Source organism: Equus przewalskii, chromosome 29, assembly GCF_037783145.1.
Source record: "Equus przewalskii isolate Varuska chromosome 29, EquPr2, whole genome shotgun sequence".
NCBI classification, from domain to species: domain Eukaryota; kingdom Metazoa; phylum Chordata; class Mammalia; order Perissodactyla; family Equidae; genus Equus; species Equus przewalskii.
In genome coordinates this window covers 36,125,364-36,144,532 of record NC_091859.1, presented here as the reverse complement: position 1 = coordinate 36,144,532, position 19,169 = coordinate 36,125,364, and the positions used below count along the sequence as shown (strand labels likewise).

At 47.9% G+C, this 19,169-nt stretch overlaps 2 protein-coding genes across 4 annotated transcripts in view; one reads left to right on the top strand and one right to left on the bottom strand.

The window, feature by feature from the left end:
• Positions 1–7,627, top strand: part of DDX17 (DEAD-box helicase 17) — a 20,404-nt gene extending 12,777 nt beyond the window's left edge. The window contains exons 12-13 of one of the 2 annotated variants that reach the window (XM_070600019.1): positions 3,328–3,564; positions 4,523–7,627. In XM_070600019.1, coding sequence (XP_070456120.1) covers positions 3,328–3,564; positions 4,523–5,028 — 743 coding nt within the window. In that variant the 3' untranslated portion in view covers positions 5,029–7,627. Of the gene's footprint in view, positions 1–3,327; positions 3,571–4,522 lie in introns of both variants that reach the window. The other variant, XM_070600018.1, reaches the window with a different exon arrangement.
• On the bottom strand, positions 7,625–19,169 carry KDELR3 (KDEL endoplasmic reticulum protein retention receptor 3). 2 transcript variants are annotated; one of them, XM_070600026.1, is made up of 5 exons: positions 18,881–19,169; positions 14,237–14,337; positions 10,315–10,473; positions 9,417–9,669; positions 7,625–8,559 (listed from the first exon to the last, which is right to left on the bottom strand). In XM_070600026.1, the coding sequence occupies exons 1-5, from the start codon at positions 18,969–18,971 to the stop codon at positions 8,519–8,521; spliced, it is 645 nt and encodes a 214-aa protein (XP_070456127.1). In that variant the 5' UTR covers positions 18,972–19,169; the 3' UTR covers positions 7,625–8,518. The 2 variants fall into 2 exon arrangements, with proteins under 2 accessions (XP_070456127.1, XP_070456126.1); XM_070600025.1 differs by lacking the exon at positions 18,881–19,169 and adding an exon at positions 15,245–15,519.

The window sequence follows — 19,169 nt, the reverse complement described above, 5'->3', positions numbered from 1 at the left end:
CAATTTAAGGACTTAATTTGAAGCTGATCTTCTTGGAGTTTTTGACCCATTATGATTTAAGATATGTGGAAATATTTTGTGGTACTTTACCCCTTGTTCTGAGTTAAACAGGTCTAACTCAAAACTCTTATATTAAACGATGAGATTATTTCTGTCACAAAAATATCTTTAGATTTTTGGCAGGTATTTAATTTTTTTTGCCCAGTAAGGCAAGAAGTACCATATTCCCTTATAAGACTTAACATAAGGAGGACAAGCATTCAAAATGGAATACAAAAGTAATGAAGGCTTTTTATATGTTGCGCTCATCATTCCCTCCTTCAGAGGTGGTGACCTGCAGCCATGACTGAAAAGTGTCTCTGCCCTCTGAGGTCATGTCTGGATCTGTGCGGTTAGAACTTGGGCCTGTTGGGAGAAGAGGCTGAGGCCTGAAAGCAGTTTACATAAAAGCTTTCAGTGATCGTGGTTTTTAAACAGGCTTGCTATGTGCTGGTAGCTTCTTTGTGCATCTTGCCTAGACAATTAAAAATATTGGTTCCACGTCCCCTACATTTCTAAACCAAATCAATTGGCTACCATTAGAATAACGTAGACTCTTCATCCCACCCCCACTCATCCAAGTGAGGGGAGAGGGAAGGTACCTGAGTCTGTTTCTTGTTACTCGACATCAGTGCTTGTTTTGGGCCCCTTTGTTTGCTGCCTTGTAAAAATCAAAAGGAGGGGGAAAACCCACCAAAATGGCAGAATGCTGACCAAGGTCCTACAAGATCCTGGAAAGTGAAGGCTTCTACCTCATAGACAGGGGTGCAATTTTCAGCTGAGTCACCAGGCCTTTTTTCACTTCCTGTCGAGCGATGGCCTCTTAAATGTTCCCTTCAGGTAAGTTCTTGGATTCCCATAATTTTGTAATAGTCATCCTTAGGAAATCACTATTCCCTTTCCACTGGGATATTTTTAATTTTTCCTTTTTTTGTTTAAACTACACGTTGTTAAAGTAAAAGTATTGAATTTATTTTGTTTTGTTTTTTAACAGAAGCTTTGATATCAGCTGCAGATCACTGTACATGGCCGAGGCAAAATCTACATTGGCCCGAAGCAGCTCTAGATGAGCCTGTTGGCTAGTCTCAGTCCCTCCCAGTTAGTGATTGGAGATTCAGGCCATGTCATAGGGCTTGTCAGACAAAGAGTTCTTATGCTAGGCAGCTGGCCTAAACATTAACTTTTCAATTTCTTATCCTGCTACAGCATCTTCACTAAAGGCAGCAAGATAATATTGTGGCAGTGCACAATAACATCAGGGCAGGCTTGACTGGAGAAAAACCAAATCCTGCGCTTGCTCTTATGTGCCCTCAGCCAGCTCTATGTGTGCACACACAGGACACCTTTCTAGTGTGAAGAACTTGCACCATGTCTGTCCCCTATTGAACCCCTCCAGAAATACTCCCAAGTGTTAGTATCTGAACTGTTGACTCCAGTCCCCAGTGCTTTCTGCTAGGAGAGCACACGTCTGTGCATCCACCGCAGTAATTCACCTTGCTCTGCTGCCCATGGCCGTACACAGTGGGACTGACTAAGGAGCATTATCCTAGCTCTGAAGATGTGGTCATGGAGCGTAATTTCCCATCCCCCCATCTCATCCATCCTGGCCCTGTAAATTTTTGGTTTTCCTTTGTTGCATCAACGACCCTAGCCGGAGACTCACGCTGCCCCCTGTGATAACTGCCTTCTCGTCTTTCTGGTGTGATTTCAGGACTTTAGGGGTCAGTAAAGACTGAGGAGCCTTTATTGTAATAAGAAACAGACATAATGCCCCTTTCTTCACAGACCCTTTAACAACAGCTGAATTTTTTTTTTAATCATCTCCCCATGCCCCCTGAAATTAATCCAGTCTGGGCAATAGATGCAGTCTGACCCTTTGGATGTAACTTACATTTTTTTATTAATTATTTTTTTCTACAATCACCCCAATTATCCTTGGGGGAGGCGTTGGAGGACCTGAAATTTTTACCCAAACCCAGGTTCTCCGGCGCTTGGCAACCAAATGGGGCTACAGAGAAGCATCTAAGCCAGTTCACAGAGCGAGCGTGTGTGGGGACTTCTCACTGCCACGGACCCTTGATGCATGCTCCCCGCGCTCCAGTGGTCCCGTGTCAGAAGGCGGAGTTTTCGAAAGGAGGCCGCCAAAAATAAAAGGCAAAGAGACGGGATCGGCTGCAGCGGTTTCCCAAAGGAGGAGGGAGTGTGCATCGGTCTGGTAACAAACAGAGAATGTTTTTTAATTATTTATATCACAAAAATCTGTGTTTTATCTAGGATATTTTCTGAATATTCTTTGTAAAATGCAGATTTTTTCCACAAAACATTAGGATTCTTTGTTATATTCTTAAATTTGTTTGTTTAAGTAGGTAAAAATAGACATTTAGCTGAAAGCATTACACTAACATTTACATACTTGAAGCATTAGGAGGTTATTCAGCCCAATTCCCAGCAGTGGACAGAACATTGAACTTGTGTCTCAAGGTTTCATGGTTTTTCCCACACTCTTTGGCTGTTTAATTTCCCAGGTTACATAGACCATCTTTGTTAATTGAAGCAAGAATCAAGTTGAAGTAACCTTGAGTTGAGCAAAAAACCTCATTTGGCAGAGCTGGGCTTGGTAGTACAGTGAAATTTTAGTGTAATGTGCTCTTGTGGTAATTGAAAGGGGAAAGATGATTTGGGTGTTTCTGCAAAGGAAAATAGGTGTACTTGGCTCTGATCAGTTTTTTAAAATATAAGAGCAAAACTTTTTTTTAATCTAAATATCTTGATTAAGTCTCTTTTAAAACGTAGTCATAAGGTATATGAAGTTTCTTTTTTCATTTTGCTCTGTGACTGGTTTAAAGGTAAGTTTGTTATGTTACTGGTAGATTTTGCCAGGCTTCTCCCAACAGAGTAGAAGTGATTTGGCCTTGTAAGTTAACGGTGGTACCACTTTTTTCTACGTTCCAGTTTTGAAAAGGATAGAACTGGAATTTGCTGCAACTCCTGTCAGTGTATTGGTAAAAATACAGAGGAGGCGGGAGTTTGGATGGTTGAATGGGATTTCCTTAGGATTTTGCAGCTGATAAAGATGCCACTTCCTGTGCATGTCCCAAGAATCATTAATCCTCTTTTACTCTGTTGGGATGAGTCTTTTTTTGTTCCTATGCAGAGTGGTCACTAACTTAGTCTTCTCTCCTCTTGCTGTCATCTGCATTCGTGCTTCCCACCTGTTGTTGGCATGTCCTTTACCTTCTCTTTCCCTGCCACATCAACCTACACACTGACTCATCATTGGCTTTGAAGATGTGGAAGATGTCAAGTTTGTGATCAACTATGACTATCCAAACAGCTCAGAGGATTATGTGCATCGTATTGGCCGAACAGCCCGTAGCACCAATAAGGGCACCGCGTACACCTTCTTCACCCCAGGAAATCTAAAGCAGGCCAGAGAGTTGATCAAGGTGCTGGAAGAGGCTAATCAGGCTATCAATCCTAAACTGATGCAGCTGGTGGACCACAGAGGAGGCGGCGGAGGAGGGGGTAAGGGTAAGTCCTGGAGTTCTCCAGGTACTGCCAAGGTATCTTTTTTTCATCATTGTGTCTTGTTTTTTAATTCCTGTGAAACCTTTAAGTATGTTGCTTGCTAATAAAGGACAGTGCCTAGTAGGTTTTAGTAATCTCTCCTAAGTAAGACAGTGTGAAGTTTGGGGGCAGTGTGGTCAGGATTGTCCTACTTTTGCAGCAGAGTATTTGTGTAGATAACAATGTAAAACTGACCTTTGTATTTTGAAGTATATGGTGTGTATTCAGTATTGAGCTGAATTATGGTTGCTTTTAATGCCTTTGAAAGCCTCAGTAGTGTGATTTAATCTGAAAATTGGACACTTGCAAAATATACTAGAACCTGGGCTTCCTGACGACCCAGTTTGGTATTATATTTTCCTCAGCCTATTGCGTGTTGAAGCTCTGCATCAGGATCACCTAAGAGGTTTTTTAAAATACAGCTTTGTTTTTTTTTTAAGTGGCTTTGGAATTGAGCTAGGAATCTGAGCCTTTTTCCCTAGAGCTTGTGAGATGATTCTGGTGCAGTTAGGTCTACAAAGCAACATTTGAGAGCCACTGTGCGCTAAGAGAGGGTCCCGTCATGGTGATATTAGCTGCTTGTCATTTTTTTTTTTTTTTTTAACCTAAGGTAAGTCACCTAAACCTCTTTATCATTGTTCCTACATTTTAAAGATTGTGCTTCTTGGTAATCCTCAAATAAAGAAAGGACTGAAATGGTGGGAAGTTGGGTATCTTTTAATGTTTATCATTCTTTGGAATGTGTCCTGTTAAAGAGTCAAATTATGGGTATATTTTTTAAATACTGATTTGGAGGCTGCCCTAGCTAAAGATTAAAAAAAAATGTTGAATACTTTTGTACCTAGTAGAATTTTTACGTATGGTTATATTTGAATCCTGTATCTGGCATTAAAAATTCCTTGTATCCTCCCATCAGGAGGTCGTTCTCGGTACCGGACCACTTCTTCAGCCAACAATCCCAACCTGATGTATCAGGATGAGTGTGACCGGAGGCTTCGAGGAGTCAAGGATGGTGGCCGGAGAGACTCTACAAGCTATCGGGATCGTGGTGAAACCGATAGAGCTGGTTACGCTAATGGCAGTGGCTATGGAAGTCCAAATTCTGCCTTTGGAGCACAAGCAGGCCAATACACCTATGGTCAAGGCACCTATGGGGCAGCTGCTTATGGCACCAGTGGCTATACAGCCCAGGAATATGGCGCTGGCACTTACGGGGCTAGTAGCACCACCTCAACTGGGAGAAGTTCACAGAGCTCTAGCCAGCAGTTTAGTGGGATAGGCCGGTCTGGGCAGCAGCCACAGCCACTGATGTCACAACAGTTTGCACAGCCTCCAGGAGCTACCAATATGATAGGTTACATGGGGCAGACTGCCTACCAATACCCTCCTCCCCCTCCTCCCCCTCCTCCTTCACGTAAATGAAACCACTCAAGTGGTAGTGACTTGTGCAAACTTAACTACATTTAAAGGAGCGCTGTCTTTCCCCTTTTTTTCTCTTCCCCTTTCCTTTCTTTTTTATTTTTATTTTTTCCCCAACCATTGTGATTTGTCTTTCATGCAGGTTAGTTAGAATTCACTGCCAGGTTTCTTCTGCCCACCAAAATGATCCAGTCTGTAATAACAGATTTTGTAAAAAAAAAAAATATATATATATATATATATATACACACACACACACACACAGCCGACTGGAAGATTTCCCCCCCCCCAACTTCTTGCATGTTGAGGATATTTGAGCTATTTTTCATCTTAAAAGAAAAAGTAAGGTATTAGGCCCTTTTGTGGGAGCCCATTTTTTGTTGTCCTGAGTTGGGGTGGGGGAGGGTGGAGGGTTGAATTCTGCAGAAGAAGATGGCATCTTTGCTTTAAATTGCTCTCATTACTGGGTTAGAAAACCGAGAGGGAGCTCCCTGCACATTTTCTCTAATGCTTTTTAACATTTTTCACGCTGGAACAGGGTTCCTCAAGGCCTGATGAGTTTTTCAGACAGTGCTTTGCCATGTTGTTTTGGCTGATTGCTTGTTAAGTGCATTTGACAGTTTAAAAAAATTTCTAATTGGTTTTGTCTCCCTTACACCTTGCCTTTCCCCTTCCCAATTACTGAAAAATAACCGTTTTAGTGTCAGGTTAGAAATTGAATTGCTGAGTCTGAGTTTTTTAAGTGTATCTTTTAATTAAAAACCCCAAGTGTTTATTGCAATGGTTAAATGTAGCATCTCAGCATCTGGTGGAAGCTGCCTATTTTTCTTCCCCGTATAACCAGGGACCATCTGTGAAATTCATTTTCCAACCAGACAGCTGCTGTAAGCAGAATGAACATACGTGCTCACTGGAAATTTATTTTATTAGCCAGTTAAGTATGCATTCACCTGCAGTGTAAAAACGACCTTTAATTATAAACCGAATATACTGAATGGGCAAGTTTTCTTTTTAAGCTCAGTATCTGTAGAGCTAGAATAAAAGCAACTCTTTGCCAGCTAGTCAGCCCTTTTGGCCAAGTTATCTTGAATAAAGAATGTTAAGGGTTTATTAAGAAAGAACTCTTAATTGTGTTCACACTCTGTTCTCTGCAGTGCTTTCTAACAGCTTTGGGATGCAGGTTTTCCTCGGCATCCTTTTGCACTCAGCTTTGTTACAGGTAGGTAGTGCTTAAGAAAAGTGACAGAGGACTGAAGCCGGAGTCCTTTCGCTTTTCCTCCATCTGAAGGGAGGGGAGTTTGCCCCTTCACAATAATACTCTTTTCCTGAGACTTCGTGTAATAGACAAGCCTAGAAAGAATCTTCTGCTCTTGTTTTCACCATAACAGAACAGGGAGATCAGACAGCCCCAGAAACCTCTTTCATATCCACTGTGGGACTATTAGTTTTTTTTATGCTGTTACCAGTATTGTTCATTAATAATGTAGTTAAAGGAGGGAGGCTCCATTGCATTCTTTGGCTAAGGCCTGAGAGTGCTTGCTGGTTTGTAAGATCTAAATATTTGGGATTTTTGTTTTATTTTCCTTTTAAAATTCTTCAGGGAGAGAGAAGGGATTGTTTCTGAGGGGTTCTGAAAGTATGGTTGAATGTGCAACGTACAGGTAGGTTGTCAGCATAAGCTGAAATATATGCATGTAAGAACTTTGACATCTTTTTTGTTTTTTTTCACTTTCTTCTTTCTTAACTTTACTTCTCTTTTTCCCCGCCTTCTTACAGAAGTTGAGGCCAAGGGAGGATGGTAGGCACAGGAAAAACATGGCAAAACTGCTCTGTGTTTTCAAACCAAAGTACCCGCCCCGCCCCCCCCCCCCCCCCCAAATGTTGCCTAAGCACTGACCAGTCCATTGTAGACATTTCTTTCTACACCAAAACTCGTTTTTTGTTTTAAACACAGAGGTACTACCACAGGGGGTGTCCTCCTCTTGCAGGTCTTAAAAGCATCCCTTTGCAGGCAAGGTCTCTGGGCAAGCAATGGGTCTTTGGTCTGCTGCTTGCTTCCTTTTTTCCACCAGAGATGTTGCAATCATAAAGTCTAAATAACAGCATATTCCAAATCTCAAAAGCTATAGTGGCCTGAGCACAGCTGAGATCTAGCAGTTTTTCCTGTATAGCTCTGGAGTAACTCTTCTGCCTCTGTGTCTGTCACTTATGATTCAGGTTCTCTCTGCTTCAGAACATGAGCAGAAGAGTCCTCATCTGATGCTAGTTTTTGCAGTCATGGTGGAGACTCATTTAGAAAAGATCTCAATGTTAAGCTATGGGGCTGCTACTCCCCAATCCCTCCCTAACAGTTCATTTTGTGGACTTCTCTAAAAGATGGCTGGCTGGGTGGTTGGTGGCTTTTGCTTGGGATCAGTGCTCTATTCATGTCTGCTGGTCTCTGAACACATTCCTGTTGTGTTAAGACTTGAAAGGTTTGTAGATGTGTGATGTTCAGGCACAGGATGCTAAGAGCTATGTTACTATTCTTAGTTTGTAAATTGTCCTTTTGATACCATCTTGTTTTCTTTTGTAGGTATAAATAAAACACTGTTGACAATAAGGTGTGAATTTTTTATTGCTTAAAAATTGACTATAGTCCAAGGGTGGTCCTTATAAGTTTTTATTTGCTTCAAGACCAAAGTTGAGGATGTTGGATTGACTAATCACCTTTGCACTTAAAATGGTGGAAGGGAGGTGGGATTGATTGCTCTTAATGTAAAGGTTTGAATTAGAAAGCAGCAAGGCAGACTACCTGGTAGGTAAAGGCTTAGGTGTCCTTTTCCTCATCAGTAAAATGATCGTCATGCTGGTGGTACCCACAGAGGTGGTTATTTGGACCAAAGTACTGATTATGGGGCTACTGTGAGTGACAGTATGAATGAAGTCAGTTTTAAAGGTGAGACATGAAACTACTTAAATCTAACCAAAGGTGGTAAGTTTGGTTTGCTTGTGGCTTGAAGGCAGGTTACATTTCACACCTGTAGGCCATCACCTTTGTGGCTTGACTCGGTAAATTTGGTGGTCTCCTACCCAGGAAGTGAAAAGTGCCACAACAGCGTGCTTGGGATACTGGACTGTGGCCTTCCTTTGGGACATCGGCCGTATGCGCGGAGGTGTGTCTCTTCAGATGGGGGCTGACCGTTCCTTAGCCTGAGTCTCCCACTAGGCCCTTGGAGAGCAAGTTTATTTGACCCTTTCGAGGGTTTGTCACCTAAGGTTTCTTGATGTTGTGAGGCACCATATTGGTGTGATTGGCCCAGGTTTTTCATTACCTCTTGAAGGGAGATACTGATGAGAATGTCTTCTAGATGGAATGATCATGCTTTGCTGAGATCCACACTAAGCATTTTTCTGGCTTTGATTGTAACGTTTGGTCTGTGTAAGTCACCCAGGAGAACATTTCATGTAGTTTGCTCTCTGTCCTTGAGGTGTAGAACGTCTCTGAGGGCCCTCAAATTGGCATTGGAAGACTTAACTTCTTTCCTTTAAGGACTAGAAGGAAATGGAGATGAAATTGGAGTTTACCACACTGATGGAAGGACTCCTTCCTAACTTTGTGCATGATCTTAGTATCTCTAATGCCCAGCTCACAGTCAACAGTCAGGTGTTAAAGCCAAGGGGGAAGCTGCATTGCAGGTTAACTACAGACTCACTGACCCGTCTTGGTTGCTGATACCACCACCACCACCACTTCCCTCCTTAGGCCATAAACTTAGCAGGTGGCCTTTTCCACACCACACATGCAGTCCATCAGTCCTTCATAACTCCACTCAAGATCTGTCCACGTCTCTGTTTCCACTGAAGACCTCTTCCTGGACAGTTGGAGCTGCCCCATAACTAGTCTCCCTGCTTTGGCTGCTTGTTACCCTGCAGGGCATCTGGTGGAGTGGTTCTTTAAATGGCCTTCCAGTAACACTTTGCCATCAATACAATGCACACCCCTTATCCTAGCTTATGAGGTCCTCTGTGGCTGTCCTTGCTTGACCTGATTCACTCTCCAGGTTTATAGGCTTTTTGTTCTTTGTCACACCAAACTGGTTCCTGCCTTGGGGCTTATACATACGCTGTTCTCTGTAGAACGTTTTTCTCCTATATTTTCCTAACCAAGTATTAGATCAAATGTTAGCCCCCAGCCGTCTTCCCTCTACACACTGTGTGCACAGTAAATACAGTATGTTCTTGGTCTGTATTATTTTTTTCATGGCGCTTGTTTCCTGAAAATACTTGTTTTCTTCCCACATTAGGATGTAAGCACCACGAGGTGCCTCTGTTCTCTTCCACATCCCCTCGAATTGAATAGTAACTCCGTAGGCCAGTGCCAGCAACCACCCTGTTCTCCCAGCACCTACCTTTGGTCACATACAAGTAGAAGAAGTCACAGTAGAAGATGGTTTGTACTACTCCAGACACCACTGCGATTTGGTCATAGAAATTCTCGGTCTGGTACCGCCTGATCCAGTTAGCCAGGTAGAGTGCCCGGTACAGCCCAAGAAAGAACAGGTAGTGAGTGGTAATGGTCTCTGCCTCGCCAGTCTTGCTGATCATGAAGAGCTGGGGTAGGATGGCCACTGATTCCAGGTAGATGGAGAACGTCCAGAGGATCTGAGCCAGAGAGAAATGGCCAGAGGAAGCTGATGAAGGCCAAGAAGGGGACCATCTTTTTAAGAGAACTTAATTACCATAATACGTTAACGAGAGTACAGTGAAGCGAAAAATCACATTCTTGAAATTTTTAATAATTTTAATCGGTACATCATTCGACCCCTTTCTCTGTAAATGCAAAATATTTTTTAAAAGGTTCAAGTATGCTGCTCTCTTCACAACATAGCGTGAACATTTCTATAGAACACTGAGTTCAACACCCCGCGAGTAACAGCATCCTCCATTCCACGAATTCTAGGAATAAGATGCGCGGAACCCTAAAAGGACATCTCTGATACGGAGGAGAAACGGAACTCGCTTTGGTCAAATGTCTTCTGGGTGCTGGGCACTTGGCATACCTTAGCTCATGTGGCAGTGGTGCTGTGATGCCTGCTTTAAGAGCGTGACTGTCTAGACGTGCCCATTTTCAAGTGGAGCAGTGTGAATAGCTTGTTGCCAATTTCTAAACTTAGAACTGAACAGTATGTGAGTAATAGTCACAGTTGTAGCAGAAGGCGAGCCCAGTTGTTACTAAGGGTCCAGAGGGAAGAATGTTAGGGAGCATGTTTCCCTTGGGGTATTAGTACTCTGGGTCCCTTCCCTTACCTCCAGGGGAGTGAAATTGTAGTTCTCAAGGAAAGAGAGGCCAATGACTGGGACCAGAAGAAACTCCAGGCGGAATGTGTCATTCTCGCTGTCAAACGTTTTCCGAAATTTCCCATAGATCATGTACACCGTCACATAGGCACAGAGGAGAAAAACCACCTGAAAAGGGAGACGCATGGGAATCAATGAAGTCATTTCCCAGCCTATTTGCTGGGCTTCAAGGCCACCCTGAGTTGGGGCCTACCAAACTCAAGGGCTAGTGCTCTGCCTTCAAGTGGGAGAGGTGATATGTGTCCACAACTTCTCTTAGGTCAGTGGCCTAGAACCTGAAGCTCATGACCTTTCTGTTGAGTGACTCCATGCTTCTAATTGGGACTGATTGTGCTACCGTGAAGACTCATAGGCCTAGGAGAGCGTTAGGCAAAAAAACCGGGACTGGTCTTCGTGAGGAATTCAGCAGTGGTGTTCCCAGGCTTTTTTTTTTTTTTTTTTTTTTTGTAAGAAAGATTGGCCCTTAGCTAACATCCATGCCAGTCCTCATCTACTTTGTTATGGGACACTGTCTCAGCATGGCTTGATGAGTGGTGTGTAGGTTGGCGCCCAGGATTTGAACCTGTGAACCGTAGGCCACCGAAGCAGTGTGTGTGAACTTAACCACTACGCCACTGGGCTGGCCACTGCATCAGTGACTTGTGAGCATTCTTCCCCAAGGACCAACATCCCTTCAATCAGTTGATCGTCGCTCCTACAGAAAAGCTCTCTCTAATTACAGTAGCTGTCCTCCATCATATAAGGATTTTATGATCTAGCCTTTACCCTTCTGGGCCAGAGGTTCTCAAACTTGAATGTGCATCAAAATCACATGATGGCTGCCCTTCCCCTGCCCCCAGAGTTTCTGATTTAACAGGTCTGAGTGGGTCTAAGGATTTACATTTCTAGCAAGTTCCTGGGCGACGCTGATGGTGCTGGTCCAGGACCACATTGGCCTAGAGAACTCCTCTTTGTACTTCAAAACTCAGGTTACATTATTTCCTCAAATTCTTTTCGCACCAGAATGAAGCACACGTACTGTCACCATAGCTCCATGTGAAAATGCTCACTGCCGCCAGGATCGCATGTGCTCTGTCTACGTACAGTCTGTCTCCCCTGCGAGGGGAACTCCACAGGAGGGTCCGTATGCTGAGCACGTCTGACTCCCAGCCCCTAACTCGGGGCCTGGCACGAAACAAACGCTGGAACGAGTGCATGATTCAGTCAAGTGGTGATCACATCTGTGTTTCACGCAAGTGGAAACTAGCCTCTTTTTTTTTTTTTTTTTTGAGTGATATGCCAAAATTTTATTTGTAGAATCTTAGCACTGTCATTAAAGAAAGAATAATAGGGCCGGCCCGGTGGTGCAGCGGTTAAGTTCCCATGTTCCGCTTCTCGGCAGCCCCGGGTTCGCCGGTTCAGATCCCAGGTGTGGACATGGCACCACTTGGCAAGCCATGCTGTGGTAGGCGTCCCACATATAAAATAGAGGAAGATGGGCACAGCTGTTAGCTCAGGGCCAGTCTTCTTCAGCAAAAAGAGAGGATTGGCAGCAGTTAGGTCAGGGCTAATCTTCCTCAAAAACACACACAAAAAAAACAAAACAAAAACAAAAGAAAGAAGAATAAAGTAGTAACTGACTGTTGGAGCTATAAAGGACCTGAGTATAGCGGTTTTAAAACTTCTTCATCAGATGTTTTCCAAATATTTTCATCCAGTCTGTGGCTTATCTTCTCACGTTTTTTTTTTCTTTTTTTTATTGAGGTAACGTTGGTTTAGAACATTATATAAATTTCAGGTGTACATCATTAATATTTCAGTTTCTGTGTAGACTACATCATGTTCACCACCCAAAGACTAATTACCATCTGTCACCAAGAAATTGGCCTCTGAGTTTCCTAGAGCTCATGCAGCCATGCCAACAGCTGGGTCTGCAGTCCCTGGCAGGACTGCCCAAGGCAGACCCTTGGCTTATGGTTTTTGCTACTTGTGTGTTGGATTTAAGTAGACAGTGATTTTAAGACCTCAGACTGAAGTTGACACTGAGTTCAACACCTCGCAAGTAACAGCATCCTCCATTCTACCAATTCTAGGAATAAGTTGCCTGGAACCCTAAAAGGACATCTCTGATACGGAGGAGAAAGAGAACTCGCTTTGGTCAAATATCTTCTGGGTACTAGGCACTTTACATATATTATCTCATGTAATCTTCACAATAGCCCTGCAAGATAGGTAGGTAGGATTCCCCCCATGTAGCCTTTCTTCCTTAAAAACAGGATTCCTGTTAGACAATGTGCCCAACTAAAAACTATATTTCCCAGCTTCCTTTGCAGATAAGGGTGGTCAGTAACATGTAGATGGAAGTCACTGGGTAGAGTTTGGGGAAAGCACTTTAAAAAGGGCTTACCTAGCTGGCAGGCACCCTATTGCTAGTTCTCACCTTCCTCCTCCTCCCCACCTAGAATGTGATATGATGGTAGGAGCTCTAGCACCCATTTTGTGACCCTGAGGCAAGCTGGACAATAGCTATCACATTCAGGACCAGCTATATCATTTGCAGGGCCTCTAGTTCAAAAATTAAGAATTCCAAGATGGCAAGAGCAGAGCATTCAACCAAGCATGGGGCCCTTCTGAGCAACTGCATAGGTCAAACATCCATGAGTCCTGTCACAGAGATGACAGGGCAGAAAATTAAAAAGAAGCTGCCATCCCAGCCCTGGAGCCCCCACCTCCAGATTTCATCTTATGAAAACCATTACCTCTTTAAAATAATTTAAGTCTCTGTTATCAGAATCCAAGCAGTTACATCCTACTTTTCTGACTCTGAAACCTGGGCTCCTTCTTCTATGTTGCCTTAAAGAGCAGGATGGTTGGTTACAAGCTCAGAAGCATGACCTAACAATTACGGCCCAGGGCCTGGGACATCAGAGCGGAAATGAGAGATGCCCAGTTTCTCCTTCTGTGAAACGGCCGTGCTTCAAAGCAACAACTTCCCAGCACAAAATTAAGTCTGAACTGTTAACCTGCGCCACCTGTCCTCACCCAGCCCTCTGCCAGCATCCCCACCACCAGCGGGCAGACCTCGCCTGCTGAGCTCCCCACGCGCCCGCCTTCTGTCTGTCCTTCGAGTACCCTGAGCTCGTATCTGTCTTGGGGGTCTTTGCACAAGCTATTCCTTCTGCTTGGGAAGCTCTTCCTTCACACGGCTGGTTCCTTGTGCCGCTCAGATCTTGGCTTTCACGTCAGCTCTTCGGAGAGGCCCTCCCTGAGCACCCTCCCTGAACAGCCCCCTCTTCATTCTCCATCACGTAACCCTATTTTTAAAACTTTTTTTAATAATCGAAGGAAACATCACCCTATTTTAATTAGTTTTTAATTATCCCTAACCCTAAACAAAGTTTTTCTTGCTTGTTTTATTATCTGTCTCCCCACTTAGAATGTCGGTTCCTAGAGAATGGGAGCCTCCTCGTCATCTTCAGGTACCTGGCTCACAGCAGGGGCTCGATAAATATTTTTTGGATGGATGGATGAATGAGTTCTCTGAAAGCTCAGGGTTCCACGTTTGATTTTTTGTGTATTTTTTAACCATTACAATGGCTAACCTTTATTGAATGTTTAATATATGACAGCTATTGCATATTTATATTTATTTCCTCATTTAACCTTCACAACAAAACCCTCTGAGGTAAGTACTAGTATCTTCATTTTGCAGATGAGGAAACTGAGGCACACAGAGGCCTTGCACAAGCCTAGGTCCCGCAGCTGCTAACAGCAACAAGCCCAGAGTCAAACCCAGGTCTGCCTGGCTCCACGGCCTGAGTTCCCAAGCCTGCGGTCTCAGGGTTGGGGGTGCTCGGCAGGCCCCACCGCCACGGCCACCCATCCCCCTCACCTTCATTACTGTGTTGTAGATGGAGATGAAGTTGGTGAACAGGTCTAGGTACCTGGTGGTGAAGACGAGAGCGAAAAGGATCTGACTCTTCCCCGAGATACCTATGGCCAGATGGGGATAGAAGACAATGAGAACACCGACTGCCAGGCCCACACACCCTCGAGGAGCCCCGAGCCTGAGCTCGAAGGGCCCATAGAGCGTCCAGTCACACTTAATGACGACACCCTGTCCAGGGCACTGTCACTCTCCGACACTTAGGAAACACCCCTTCCAACTGGATCACTTGAGCCTGTGTTCCTCTCATTAGGCTGTAATCTGTCTCCCGGTCTCCAAATAAAGACACGAACGCCGCGTTCCCAGCGGCCTCTGGTGCGCCTGCCTCGGTTCCTGCTCTGGGGAGGGCGTCGGGGGGTGGTGTGAGCTGGGCTCGGTGGGGGGTGTCGAGGCTTCTCTTCGCTCCACCCGCAGAGTTCCACTGACAGTCCCCAAGGCTCTATCTTTTAGAGAACAACTCACTGATTTTACAAGGTGTTGATTCACCAGGGAGACTGGAGCAGGCGGAGGAAGGCACGGGGCCAGGGGAACATTCGATTTTATTTTCCAAATTTTAAGGATTAAAAATGCACTTTCTACTTATAAAAGTTACAACTATTTTTACCCTCTGTAAAACAAAAAACAGATAATACATGAAGATATAAATAAAAAACCCAGCAGTCACAAGAACCCCACAGCCCCAGTGTGCATCCTTCCAGATCTTCGCTGGCGCACACGTGCACACGACACATATGTGCACGCATATGACATGTACGGACGCATCGAGCTGATAAAACCGGGCTCATACTTTCCAGGCTATTTCCTGACCTGCTTTGGCCTCTTTCTTTTTTAACTGTTTATTTTGAGTAATTCTAGGTTTACTGAAGAGGCGCAACGGCAGTCGAGAGAGCTCCCATATACCCTTCACCCGGCTTCCTCTCACGCTAACATCTCGCATAATCACAGAACATTTACCAGAACAAAGAAGCTCCCATTGGTACAGCACTATTGACTGAACTCCAGACTTCATTCAGATTTCACCCGTTTTCCCACTGACGCCCTTTTTCGGTTCCAGGATCCAATCCAGGACTCAAAGCTGCATTTAGCCATCATGCTCCGTTGTCTCCTTTTGGCCACCTTTTTGATACATCATGGAGGTTGCTGGCCGAGGCCAGCGGATGCCCCGCCGCGTCTCCTGCCTTGTCAAGCCCACACCAGTCTGGATACTTCACCAAACCACTCCCATCAACGCCACCCACGGCTTTGCATCCAAAGGTCAGCTCTGTCCTCCGCCGCCCAATCTCAAAAGCCAGCTGAGCGCTCCATCTGCCTCAAGCCACACTCTTCCCCTGGCTTCCACGACTGTCCAGACTGCTGGCTTCTCACCTCCTCTGGTTGCTCCTGTCCTCCTTGCCACCTGGTCCTTGGAGAGCGACATTTCTTCTTCCCCGTCCCTGTGCCATCTCATCCCACATGCCAGAGACACTCTGGCTCTGGACTCTCCTCCGAGTTCTGACCTATATACTCCTGTCATCTCCCCTCGAACCCCCTCCTTCCCCTGTCTCCCCTCCTTCATAAATGCCACCATAGTCCCGTCTGTGCTCCAGCTAGAAAACTGAGGGCCATCCTTGAGTCTCTCTCCCCTTTCTTCCTCCCCCTCCATATTGCTCAGCCCCACTGCCCCCACTCCAGTGCCCCTCACTCAGCCCTGCCGCCCTACCCCAATGATCCAACTGGTGTCCCCAAGTCTGCCCTCGCTGCCCACTCCTCCCCTAATTCCACCCAGCAACCAATCGGCTATTTTTAGAATAAAATTCTGCCTAAAGTCCTTAAGTGGCTCCCAAATGCCCTTAAAATAAAGACCCAAATCCTTATCCTGGTTCGTGAGGGCCTGCCTGGGCCACTCCCGTTGCCTCGCCGGCCCGATCTGATCACTCCCCCCTCACCCCCTCCCTCCAGCCATGGTGATAGTCTGGATTTTATTCTAAATGTAAGGGAACGACTGGGGAGTTTGGCACCGAGAAGTGACATTACCTGATTCAGGGTCTGGGTCCTTTGTATGCCTGAACTGTGCCTTTTCTAACGATTCCTCTGGTGCTGGACATTTTGGGGAGGGGGACAATTTGAACCCCTGAGGATGAACGCCGCTGAAGCCCCTAACATTCTGGAGAGCGCTGGGGCCCTGTGCCGGCTTTCGTCCTCGCATGGCAAGCGTGAGCTCACCCTCCTCATCTGTGAGATGGGCAGCCTCACACCGACGCGCAGACTGACAGGACGAAATAGGATTCGGTGAGACCGTGGGCGCCTCCTTGCTGGGGGGGCTTGCTGTGGGTGAAGGAGCCCCCTCGGGGGTGGAGTCTGGGAGGCAATAAGGACCCGAGGCAGCTCTGCGGGCTGAGCCTGCTGCTCTGCCACCTCCCTGAGCCCCCTCGCAGAGGCCTGGCCAGGAGGCCCACAGCCCCATTAGGGGGGTGCAGGAGGCAGCCCTGGGGGTGACGCTGGCTACCCCCTCACACCTCACACGGTCTTCCCCACCCTCCCCTCTTTCCGTCCTCAGCCTGCCAGGCCCCCAGGCTTCGCTCACATTTTCCTGAGTGCTTTGGGAGCCCCGGCGATCTTGCGCACTGCGGTTTCCACGCTCTTCTGAAAGCAGTGATTAATTTCCACCAAAGCAAGCCGCGCAGGGAGACCCAGGACGCAGAAGAGAACAGGAGCTGCCGCCTGGCCAGAGTCCTTCGGGGGTCCACTGAGCACACTCGGGACCCGCGGACTGGGTGCAGCCCTCCCTCCCACTTGACGGATGGGGAAACTGAGGCCCAGGGTCACACAGTGAGTCAGTGGTGGAGCGAGAACGAAGCCCCAGTCTCCTGCTTTCAGGGCTGGGTCAGTGGGGGTCACCTCAGGGCTGACAGGGCTGGCATGCAGGCCCCTCAGCTCCTCAGATCTCAAGCAGGCCTGTGCCGATCCCTCTCCACATACACACGCCCCGCCACCCAGCTGCCCTTTTCCTTTTCCCAGAGCGCTCACTCCTCTAACAAACCCTATCATTTACTCGGTTGCTGGGACTGTTGCTTGTCAGCACTCTCCCACCGCTAGAGTCAGCTCCACAGGCCAGCATCTCAGTCGGCGTTTCACCCCACGTGCCTAGTCCAGTGGGATGGGGAACAGCGCCCCCTCCCGGTCGTGGCTGTTCACCGGGCCCAGGGCCGGCCGTGCAAGCACAGGGACAGGTCCCTTCCCCTTGCTGGAGCCTTCTGCCCCTGATCTCCCCTCTCAGCATCCCAGCCCACTTCTCCTGAGTGGGAACCTGAAGGGCCGTGAGTGCCTTTCTATCCGGAGACCCCAAACCTGAACGGCCTCCAGGTCTAGAACCACTGCCTCCGACTGACTTCACACCACCCTCCCACGCACCAAGCCGCCCAGGCTGGCAGCCTCCACACTGCTCTCTCCGCCTCCTCTCTCCACATAACTTCCAGAGTGACCTGCCTCAGGTCCCCTTCTGAGCCCCGTCCCCTGCTCACAAACCTTCCATGGACCCCCAGTCCCAACCCCCTAGCCCCTTCACATTTGGACCACCCACCCCCCTGGTCTCATCTCCTCCCCAGACCACCCCCGAATCAGGCTGCTCACCCTTCCCTGGACATGCCCTGCCCTCTGTGGCCCCTGGGTTTTACACCCCCAGCGCCCTCCTCACAGCACACCCCCTGCCTGGGCGAGGCCCTGCCCATCTGCCAGGAGCCAGCACAGAGCTGCTGCCTCCATGAAGCCTTCAGGGGTCTGCTCTCTGCCTCCTGGACCCCCACCAGGAGCCTGCGTTCCTCTCTACGTCCCGTCACCTCAGTGCCAAGCAGAAGGCCCGCGCCTCCGGGACACCAGCGGATAAAGATGGCTGCAGGAGGCTTGGGCAGCCTCTTAGGCACTGGGTCTGCTTGGCCACCGCCAGGCCAGCCCTGAAACTTCCCCAAACCCCCAGCAGGGCAGTCAGACTGCTGGGCAAGAGGAGGACCCCTCCCGCTCTCCCTGGGCTTCTGCTCAAGGGCAGCTCCATGCCCACCTGGGCTGGGCTTGTGCCCGCTTGCCACATCACAGCCGCCTGTGCCACGTGCAGTGGGGGAGGGAAAGGGGCCCAGCCTGGGAGGATGTCTGGGAGGGGCGTAGGGGGTGCAAGAAAAGAGAAGACTAAGAGTTGGGGGCCACTTCCTGTGTGCGTACTTCCCCAGTCCCCCCACCTCAAGTCCCCCATCCTGGCCTGAGCGGGAATAGAGAAAACAACGGCCTCAAGCGGGTGCTGCTCCTGAGGAGCCAAGGGGAGGACTGGCTGGAGGGAGTCCACTTCCTTCTCCTCCTCCTCTTTCAACTAGCAGTGGCGACGCCAAGGGTGGGAGGGAAGGAGGGAAGCAGGCGCAGCCCACCCTCCGTAGTCTTCAGGGTCCTCCTTCTCTGATGAGGTACGACTTTAAGTTTTCTTTGGAAACTGAGCTGTGCAAAAACAGTTTCAAGCACCCCCAAGCCGAAGCCCCCACCCTGAACCGATTCAGGGGCCCCCATGGGGTTGGCCGGCGGAGGTGAGGTCCCTCGGGTCGCGCGCCTCCCGCCGGGGGCGCCCCTCACCTGCGCAGCACTTGGACCTCCAGATCTTCCCCAGGAGCAAGATCATGGCCAGGAGGTGGCTCAGGTCCCCGAGGATACGGAACACGTTCATGGTCCAGCCCGCCGGCCCTGAGCCCGCGCGCAGGCAACTCCGGGGAACTTCGTGCGGGCGAGGCGGCTGCCACGTCCCCGGCCCTGGGCCCCGCGCGCCCCTGCCCGCGCCCCCGAGCTCCGCGCCCCGCCCGGGCGCCGCCGCTCCTCCCGCGCGCTCCTGGCCGGGCGGTGACGTGGCCAGGCCGGCCGCCGCCGG